Source organism: Rhipicephalus sanguineus, chromosome 11 (genome assembly GCF_013339695.2).
Source record: "Rhipicephalus sanguineus isolate Rsan-2018 chromosome 11, BIME_Rsan_1.4, whole genome shotgun sequence".
Classification (NCBI taxonomy): domain Eukaryota; kingdom Metazoa; phylum Arthropoda; class Arachnida; order Ixodida; family Ixodidae; genus Rhipicephalus; species Rhipicephalus sanguineus.
The window spans coordinates 112,342,797-112,353,099 of NC_051186.1; the positions used below are offsets into that span (position 1 = coordinate 112,342,797).

The following is a 10,303-nucleotide window of genomic DNA, read 5'->3' on the forward strand; positions in this document are numbered from 1 at the left end:
CCAAAAAGGCAGAAGCGACCGGGGACATCAGACATGTAGTGAAATCCAACAGCCTGCGAAAGACTGCAAAAGTCAAGACCGATGAACTTGACAGCATTAAGACATAAATAGAAAAAAAGCTGAAGGACCTGCCCTGAGCCTCAGAGCTTCTAATGTAGTAAAACTGTGCAATAAGTGAAGTAAACATCCTTTGTGTTGTGCAATAAAATTTACTGTTTACTGTAATCGTGTTTCTTAAATTTTTTGGAAGGTCCTTGAAAAGTCCTTGAATTTTTCTATTGGAAACCTGTACGAACCCTGTATGCGCCTATTTTTCAATTAGTGCTTCTTGAAACTGACGATATGAGCCAGCTCCTGAGTGATTTTTCGACCTATCGGTGCAGAGAAATATGTAACATTGTTGAACCCCTGCCGTTTTGGAGACTTCACAATGTCCAGTGGGCAGTGCTCTTCATAAGAACCCTATAATAATTATTCAAGTGCTTCAATGTAACTGCAACTCGATTCTTCAGTGCACTTTAGGATGTGAAATTAGCTGCTCCAGAGTGCTCTCAGATGCATAATATCCTGCTCTAAAGTGCTCCAAGATGGAAATCTGTTTCTCTAAAGTGCTGCAAAATGAAAATTCTGCTGCTCCAATAATTGCTCCAAATCAGAAGTTCTCTGTAGTATCACTGGGAGTCGGAAAAATTTATTCCCGCAATTGGTTTCCTTACTGACCGCAGCATCGTACATCAGCAATTTTGTCAGTAGATGTAGGTTTTTTAAATCCGATAATCTTGTTCCTCTCTGAATGTTATGTGAGTACTCTCTTAATGGTGATCACGTGCCTGGGACCATGTTTTCGTGATTTACTTTTTAATCTTTGAATTTTTTTTTACTTAGCCTACCTAATGCAAGGAGCTTTTTTTTTTTTGTTAAAAATAGTAACTTGCTGACATTTAGTAGCTGTTCCATTTGCTTAAAGGATAGTCCAATAGAGAGAGAAACTCACTAATTCATGCTGCTTTCATCTCATGTTTTTTTTTCAGCAGTGGCGAAGACAAGCGCAAACGCTCGGATGGCCCTGGAAGCTCCGGTGATGAGGGAAAGTGCTCGGCTGTTCCGCGAACGAGCAGTGTCCCCCAGGGCCTAAGTGAACCTCCCACCGCAGTCCAAGAAAAGGAGCCTCGCTACAATTTGCGGCCCAGGGCAAAGAAATCGGAGCAAGCAACAAGTATGCCACAGAAGAAAACCACGCGCGTGCTTCAGCGGGGAAAGCGGAACGTACCGGGTGCAGGCGATTCCGGGCTACAAGGGGAGCACGTGGCTAGCGGCAGCACGAGTGGCCACAAAAGGAAGCGCCTGTCGTCTGGGGGTTCCAGCTCTGCCGTCTCGGAGTCCAGTGGCAGCAGTGCCCAAAAGAAACCCAAGCTCTCGAAAGGTGTTGGGAACTCCGGTGGGGAGGCAAAGTGCTCAGATGTTCCTGCACATCAAGGAACGCGAACACACAGTGCCCCCCAAGGCCGAAGTAAAGGTCCCACCACAGTTCAAAGGAGTGAGCCCCTAGGGGATCGCTCGCCTCGCTACTATTTTCGGAGTATCAGACCCACTGCAAATAAGCCACAAGAAGCAAGATCATGCAAGCCCGAGAGCAACACCACGAGCACGCATCTACAAGAAAAGCGGAATGTACCGGCCGCAGCCAATTCAGAGCAAAGACTCGAACAGATGGCTAACAGCAGCAGGTGTGCGGGAAAGAGGAAGCGCGTGCCGTCTCCGAGTTCAACGAGCGCTTCAGTCTGCTCTCGGAACGAGAAACGACCCAAGCCGCCTCCGTCGACCTCTCGGGACCCTCGGACCACCACGGGCCCGAAGGAATCGCCGAAACCGCTTAGCCGTGCCGAGAAACGAGCCCTCGCCGAGCAGGCGGTTTGCCGTGCAAATTATAAGCGTTTTATGAAAGAAGTGTATCCGGAACTCGTAAAAGCAAAAAGCCCGTGGGCCTGGTCAGGAATTTCCACCACTCCAGATGGCCCAAAATCCTCGCAGCGCTCTCACACGCCCGGGAAGCGCCCACTCTCGGAGACCGCCGAGGCTAGGCTCGGCAGGCCCAGCGCTCGTCCCGAAGGGGCACCTGTGGGAAAGAGAAGCTACTGGTACGTGCCTAAAGCACTGAAAGATTACAAACCTGACGAGAAACCTCGTGAGACGCGAAGGTACAAGTATCGAACGCCGGATCCCTCATCAGTGGACGACTCTCCCATCGGAACTGTTAAACAACCCACGTACAATTTCTGGCAGAATTCGGGGAGATCTTGGAAAAGAAGCACTCGGCCTGGGCCAGAGCTTTTGATGGAGAGTGACGGAGTGGAGGCTGCTGTCAACAGTCTGAAGGCTGCGGCCGCAAAAGGTTCAGAGACGAGCTCCCCAAAGGCTCAGAGTCCCAGGGTCTGCAAGCTGCTCGAAAGGCGCGGCGAGGAACCCCCTATGCCACCCAAAGGTGAGAGTGCATTTTTCGGATAAAGTTTATGCTGGTAAACCATGTTGCTGGTGAGAGTGACTTCAGGCAGAAATATTTTACACTGCATGAAATTGGAGAAGAGCTTGTGCAATCTTAAGTATTTCTTGCATGTTTGCCATGCTCGTTGCCCAGGTCAAATTAGCTGCACACTGGTTATGGCACTTGTCGGTTTGAGCGTCGGCTTGAAGTGGCACTGAAAAGGAAATCAATTTACTGTCGGCAAAATTACCTGTCTGTACTTGCAAAGCTGCCACACTTGACCATAAGAGGGGTGGTGCCACCAAATTTGTGGCTTCTGCGTTCTTTGCCATATGATACACGCACCAAGGTTCATGTATTCTCGCTAAATAATTTAATATCGCCTTTATATGTGGACAACTTTCGGTTTTGGTTTCTGGGTGCCGAGGTTGGGCAGTGACGTATAAGTGTAGGGGGCTTGGTCACGTGACCACACAAGGCTGTGAAGCACTTAGCCAGGAAGCAATCGAAACTCGGCGAGAGATGCAGCAACCGATGCTTTGCTGGTACGTACGTTGGAGAGGCCCCTTACTTGCTCTTCTCGGGACCAAATAAAATTCAATTCATTTCAGCGGCGGAGGTCCGGAGGTCACTCACGTCACTACAGCAGATCTGCTGTGACGTCACTACAACTTTTGTTGCCCCTCCTATAGACCTACGTCAGTGTTGGCGCACTAACGATGGGTCTCGATCGGGAGAATGGGCATTTAGGTACACTTTGGAAGTGAATTAAAATATATTCTAAACGTTTGTCGTGTCCGACCCTTCATGTGGAGTGTCCTTGCATACAGAGGAAACCCACAACAGGCTTGTTACAGCCTCGAAATTTGATGGCACCACCCCTTTAAAAGAGCACTGACACAGAAGCTATAGGTAGCTAGGTAGCTAACGACTCGATTATCATGGTGGGAAAGCTCGTTTGCTCTAGCACACGACTGTTATTTTGGAGTTGATATTATAGTGCCCAGTCAATTTCAGAGAACGCAGGGTGACGCGGGACCCAGTGGTTTTCGTGTAAACATAGCTGGCTACATGAGCACACGAAACCGTGTGCACACGTGCACGGCATTGACAACTCTTTGCAACAAAGGCTTCCTGGGTGCTGCTATATTACCCTCCGAGCAGTGGTGTAGTTAGGGGGTGGCACAATGGGCCCGTGACACCCCCCCCCCAAATTTTTGGCCATGACACAGAGCAAAAAAAATGACTCTACTACACCTGCCACACCTGCCTGCCCGGCCCGCACCCAAAGTGTAGACCCCCACAGTTGCACTGCCGAGGCAAGGACATCAGCCTTTGTACCCCCGTCCAAGTCTGGACCCCTCTTTCCGTCAAAAAAGTCTGCTAGGAGAGAGCCCTTGCAAGGATTGTTGCAGCCAACATAAAGTCGTGAAGCGGGGGCAGTCGTTTGTTTACACTAAAACCAAAGGTGTGGTTCGAATGCAGCGGCGCGACACGCACTTTACAGTTGATCTTAAATATGTTCTAGGCTAGATTATCCTTTGATATTTTGTGGATGATGCGTGTTTGTCCACACTAATTTATCCCACATGTTATCTCTTGAAATTTTGTCAGTACTCCTTTAACCCCCTGAGGTACTGAAGAAAACGAGACTGGAAACATGATACAATGATGTATTTTGCTTGTCTTGGCCTTGCAAGGAGCAAAAAAGCAGTTAAAAAGATAACTGCATCTATAAGAAAGAAGTTATAGGCTGGGACACATAGGTCCATATATATGTACCTTAAGGGAACCAACACTCCTAAGCAATGATCGACACGTCTTTCCCGCATGGAAGTCTACAAAACAATTTCTTGCCACCATAAAGTAGCAGGGCACTGTACACAGTTTGCGAAAACCTATTGCATGATTTTCAATCGCTCACTTCGCACAGTTTGGGCTTGGAACAGTGACCTTTGACCATTGCAATACACGTAAGCGGCCGCACTTTGTAGGCTGTGTTAAAGTTGGGCTCCTCTCTACTCGGCTGAAACTCGTCTCCAAAATGCATAGCCCTTTGAAGCTTCTCAATGCGATCAAGTGTGATGTCTCGCCATGCGTTTGGCTGAGGAGCACGACAGATGGCGCCACATCATTCGTTAATGGCTCACATTTCAACGGCGCAGTTTGCGGAGCGTGCGAACTGAAATAAAGGCAGTTGGGCACCGGAGTCTGTGTGGTCGCTCGCTTTCGTTCTCCGGTTGCATGTGGGGATGCTCTCAATATTACAGTGGCGACGAGGAAGACGCGTTGAGCTGCGTGGAGGCCGTTTGTTCTAGTGCCGCTGGTGCCCTGGGCTGCGTTCCTGTACTTTGGAAATGCCTGGCGTCTGCAAGCTGGAGCCGTTAGACGCGCAGACGAACTGGAACAAATACCGGGAGTGAACTGTACAGTACTTTATTGCCAACAACGTGCCAGATGGCAAACAAAGAGCTGTCTTACTCACGTGTTGTGGCTCGGCCACATACACCGTGCTTCGGAATTTACTGGCGCCTGTGAAGCCGTGCAACGCAAGCTTGACGACCGTTATTGATTTTCTCGGGAAGAATTTCTCGCCAAAACCATCGGAAGTCGTTGCTACTTTCAAGTTCGACTATAGAACACGCGGGTGAAACGGCTGCGCACTACTTTGCGTCTTTGAACAAACTCGCTGACGACTGCGGGTTTGGCACCTTTCGTGACAGGATGCTGTGTGACCGCATTGTGGCGGGCATTTACAATGAAGCTGTACAGAGACGACTGTTGGAGCAACCGGACTTGACGCTAGACATGGCGCTAGACATGCCTTTCGTCGCGGTGACGAACGCCGTGTCACGTGGTTCATCGAAGCCAAGGAGGGAAGGAACGGCAATTCTGTGCTTTCGCTGAGGCGGCGAGCATCTGGTGACGCAGTGCCGTCATCTGAACAGTGTGTGCCACAAGTGTGGGTTCAAGGGCCATCTCTCTCATGTGTGTAAGGGGAAGAAAAGTGTAACGAACACCAAAGGACAGGCGCCGCCGGCTGGGAAGAAAAAATTATGTGCACGCCGGATGGCACCGGGGGCGACGGAACTGAAAAGCGGCTCTATGCGCCGCAAGTGTACGAAATGTACACTTGCAGCGCATGGTGGAGGACCAAAGTCGGAATGCATGGTGGCCCGTACACCCAGTGCTGCCAATGGAAGCAAGATGTCGCTATGTAACTGAGGATACGCAGCCATTCCGTGTCGAAGTTTCCGTGAATGGAATTTCCCTGCTGATGGAGCTTGACACGAGTGCGAGTGTGTCGGTTGTCTCGGAGGACACCTTTCGCCGCAAGTTCCAGTCCGCGCGCCTGGACCCGTCACTGTCCTGTTGAAAAGCTGTTCGGGCGAGCTCATTCCTGTCAAAGGAACCCTGGCTGTATCCGTGCGGCTTGGCAGCCAGAAGTGCGACGATCTGCTGCACGTCGTCTAGGGCCGCTGCCCATCCCTCATGGGGCGGGGCTGGATGAAAGAACTGGGAATAGAACGTTGCAGCACAATGGATGTCAACGCAGTGTTGTCTATTCAGGACGTTATTGCGGAGTACCGCAGTGTCTTTGACGACGAACTGGGCACTTTCAAGGGCGTCGCTGCAAAGATCACCCTTCGGGATAATGCGAAGCCTAGGTTTTTTAAACCTCGCCCTGTCCCGTTCGCGATGCTCGATCACATAAATGACGAGCTGCTTCGCATGGAATGCACAGGCGTGCTGCGACCTGTGAAGACCTCTGAGGGGGCTGCACTGATTGTGCCCATTTTGAAACGAAGCGGGCAGATTTGCATCTGCAGGGATTTCAAGGCCACAGTGAACCTAGTAAGTGTACCAGAGAAAAACGCCATACCCAGAGTTGAGGACCTGTTCGCCAAGTTTAGTGGTGGGGAGAAATTCGCGACACTTGACCTGAAGGATGCATATTTACAAGTGCCGCTTGCTGAAGAGTCAACTAAGCTGGCAATAATCAGCACACCAAGAGGTTTGTACCAGTACACCCATTTACCCTTCGGCATAACGTCAGCACCTTCGATATTCCAGAGGGAAATGGACAACCTCCTGCGGGGGCTGAGACACGTTGTGTATTTTGATGACGTGTTGGTGACTGGACGCTAAGACCAGGATCACCTGGAAAACCTGGCCCGAGTGCTAGGCCGCCTGAAGGAGGCTGGACTGAAGCTGAAACTGAACAAGTGTGTGTTTCTTGCCCCACAGGTCAAATACCTGGGTCATGTCGTCACGTCTGCGGGTTTCCACCCAAATCCCGAGAAAATGGAGGCTGTGCTAAAGGCGCCAAGACCAAGTGACGTCAAGTCACTGCAGAGCTACCTTGGGCTAGTGAACTTTTATCAGCGTTTTCTATCCGATTTGTCCAACGTGTTGCATCCTCTAAATCAACTCCTTGGAACCAAGGCACCATCGGTGTGGGGAAATGATCAAGAACAAGCTTTTCAACAAAGCAAGGAGCTACTCGCATCGGCAGCTGTTCTGGTACACTACGATCCCAAGAAGCCCCTGGTGCTGATCTGCAATGCGTAGGTGCTGTTCTGGCCCACCGCGATGAATACGACACTGAACGGCCGATTGCCTTTGCGCCGAGGAGTCTCGCGCTGGCTCTACAGTCATCTGTGGTGGTATTTTGTAAGCATTCCTAAAACGGACGGAGGCGGTGGTCTGTCCGTTTGAGTCGCACGCCATTGGTCAATGTGAGCTGTGACGAGCGCCACGACGAAACGAAACGGATGGACGGATACGCAAGAAACAGTCTCGAGTGCGTACGTTTCAATCCAATCCAAGCCGTCTGGCAGCCATTTTAATCCATCCGTTTCGTTTCGGACGGCCTCCGCAAGGTCCGAAACGAAACGGGTGGATTAACGGAAAGTAATGGATGGATTATGAGGTTTCTGGACTGCTATTTCAACAATCAACGTCGACTTAATATTTGCCTTTAGTGTCCCTTTTAAGGGCAAAAAGAGACAAAGCTGTCCAGAGAGTCTGTGCACTGCCGCTGGCACAGCTTGTTGCTGCGACACGAGGTCTCGCAACAAGCTAATATACCGTACAACCTCGGCTAGAGATACAGGATTTGAACCTGCCTCAGCCACAACTTCCTCGTCGCACTCTTTTTCTTCCTGTTCCGGTCGAGCACTGGTAATTATTTCCAAGCTCACGGTCACGCTGCACATAGTCTTTAACTTCGTTGAATTGATTTAAAAAATGAGCCAGTGTCCGCGGGTCAAGTTCGTTCAACCGAAATGTTCACTATTCAGAAATCTGTTTAACTGGAAGATTTTCGCATAGAATGCATAGGAGAAGGGCCGGGGGTTTTCTAAAGGTTCGTTATTCGGAAATATTCGTTAAACCGATGTTCGTACAAGTGAGAGTTCACTTTACATGCCAAGGACATGGTATACAGTCAGGCGACTGGCAGGATTTGATTGCAAGTCGGCCAAAGTACCTAAGAGTGTACTTCCTCTGCGTATTTCTGATTCAAGAGTTGACAAAAGCTTACAGGTTAGTCTTAAAATTCCATGTTCTGTAACTAATGAAGCAGTGTATGCATTTTCGTACAACTTCAATGCACTAATCATTTTTTTGTAGCACGTTCAGGTTATGTAATGATGCTTTAGAGCCTGTACATCAAAACTGAGTGCAGTACTACAACAAAAATGGGTGTTCTAAGCTGATTAGAGGAAAAGTTAGTGTGTTGAACATTCGCGAATGAAATTCCAGCTTGAAATTGACGCACTCGTAAATGTTTCACGCAGCACAACTTTTGTTCAAATGTGTTTAGAAAATCAATTTTCGTTCCATTGCACACAGTTCCGATTCCAGATTATTGTGATATGCTGATTTACTTTGTAACTCTCTCAGTTAAAAAAAAAATCTTGCTCCCCGAAAGGCACATAAAATATTCCGTATTTTAAAAACTACTCAATATACTAGAACAATAATTACATATTTGAAATGAGCGCACAAATATACACAAACTCACCAAGTTCCATCAAAATCTATCAGAAATAAGAAAACAATTTTAAGAGCAGCGTCTCCCGGGTACTGACACAAAACTTCGCGGCCGAGATTGCCTGCGGGATCGATTCCCGTGAACATGCGTATAACGTCTGCAAAATATCAACAGCCAACATAGCTTGTAAGGTATCTTACATGAATTTTGAAGTTTGCGTGCGCGATCGAGCACCGCCCCCTCAAAAGTGACGCACGATGACCCCCCTACTTCCGTCATGTCACCACGCTGCAGTCAATACAAGTTATGGTCACGTCATAGCCGCCATTTTTCTTTTTGCCGCGCTTGCTCCAGCAGACTACTACGCGGTGGCTGCTCGCGAGTCCGTTGGCCGCGGCACACGTGTTGTTTTGTGTTTGGCGACACTGCTTTCCCGTTCCCTGTTCGAAAGGACTTCTCGATGCGGACCGTGCGGAAGTGCGTCACAGTTCTGTGTGCTGACGCGGTCGAGCGTTGCACACGCTAAGTGCTGATAGTTGCACCCGGCGGCTTGCCGTTTTTGAAGCTCTTTGAAACTGAAACTGGGACTGGTCAGTAATGGGGAGCCTGTCGCGTGCGGCAGCAAACGATGTGCCGTGTTATGAGTAACAAGCCCCGAGCAACACATTGCAGCAAAAAAAAACGTGAGACCAGAATGTGTCAGTGCCCCTTTAAGAAGAGGCTCGGTAAGCTATGAAATGGAGACTAAAGATTGGGGGGCATGTTGGCCTGGCCTTTACACACCTGCTTAGCTTAACGTCGTGGATTTTGAGTCTGCTCGTGTCTGTAGATTTGTGTATGGGAAGAAACATACGCCGCCTTTTACAGGAAACAAAAACTCGACAAATCAAGTTTGTAAAATTGCCATGCCTAAACAAGGACATGCCAACACGAAGGCTTCAGCACAAAAGGAAGCGTGACCCCCGTTTTGCCAAGTGAATGATTATAAAGGCTAGCACGAGTGTTTAAGAGACGTGTTCAACTGGGAGGTCAACCCAGATTTCTTTAATCCGGTGCATGTAAAGTTGAGAATTGCTTGGGTGTCTCAAGCACCCACACACACACACATGCACAGGACAGCCACTGAACTGATTTGAAGATTTGTTGCATTTGAAAGAAAGCCGAATTCGACTTCAGAAATAGTATTAGCTTTCAAATGTCGTAGTTATCGCACATGTTCTAATAAACTATTGAAACGCAAAGTTAACAAATCTGTCTCTGAATCCTTTTCATTTGTGTTGCATTTAAGGCAAACATGATGTAAGGTCTCCAACCAATTTTAAGAGCCAGGTTTCTTGAGCCTGTCGGGACCTGCCTGCAGCGTTACAATTAACTCATGTAGCTGATGAATGGCGGCAGTGGTCATTAAAGCTGCCATTACTGGGATGTTGCTTTGTGCGAATATTAATTAACATTTGTGTTTGTCTGTTACAGAGATTGTTGTTGGTGTGGCATGATAAGTGTCTGTTTTCAGTGTCTCTACTACATAAACTTCAAGTTTTTCATTAACTTGGCGTTTGAGCAACGTAACAGTTTGTAGTGTCTTTCATGAAATCTTTGAAGTGTTTTACTTAGACTGTAACATGCTACGATTGAAAAGTGTGCTGAAGGGTAGAGCATTGATAGCGTTTTTTATTGGTTTCGTGCTGATGGTTTCACGAAATTATGGATTGTAAAATGTGTAAAACCTGTGCAACGGGACAGCTTTGTCAATTTCACCTTGTACTTGGGAAGCCTTAGTACAAATCACCCTTGCTGCTATTCTCTTCAAGATACAGGACTGG

The 10,303-nt window shown here is 48.3% G+C and overlaps 2 protein-coding genes across 2 annotated transcripts; both read left to right on the top strand.

Moving 5' to 3' along the window:
• Positions 1-1,218: 1,218 nt before the first annotated feature.
• Positions 1,219-5,956, top strand: LOC119375323 (proteoglycan 4). Its single transcript, XM_037645501.1, has 2 exons — positions 1,219-2,482; positions 5,802-5,956. Exons 1-2 carry the CDS (start codon positions 1,219-1,221, stop codon positions 5,954-5,956), a joined length of 1,419 nt encoding a protein of 472 aa, XP_037501429.1.
• Positions 5,957-5,974: 18 nt separating this feature from the next.
• LOC119375324 (uncharacterized protein K02A2.6-like) lies at positions 5,975-7,054 on the top strand. Its single transcript, XM_037645502.1, has 2 exons — positions 5,975-6,497; positions 6,633-7,054. Exons 1-2 carry the CDS (start codon positions 5,975-5,977, stop codon positions 7,052-7,054), a joined length of 945 nt encoding a protein of 314 aa, XP_037501430.1.
• The last annotated feature ends 3,249 nt before the right edge of the window (positions 7,055-10,303 follow it).

Excerpts from the sequence above, each read along its gene's own strand:
- LOC119375323 (XM_037645501.1), top strand. The coding sequence starts at position 1,219 with ATGCCACAGAAGAAAACCACGCGCGTGCTTCAGCGGGGAAAGCGGAAC. Across the intron at positions 2,483-5,801 it reads ACCCCCTATGCCACCCAAAG|GACACCTTTCGCCGCAAGTT; the intron begins GTGAGAGTGCAT and ends GTTGTCTCGGAG.
- LOC119375324 (XM_037645502.1), top strand. The coding sequence starts at position 5,975 with ATGGGGCGGGGCTGGATGAAAGAACTGGGAATAGAACGTTGCAGCACA. Across the intron at positions 6,498-6,632 it reads AATAATCAGCACACCAAGAG|ACCAGGATCACCTGGAAAAC; the intron begins GTTTGTACCAGT and ends CTGGACGCTAAG.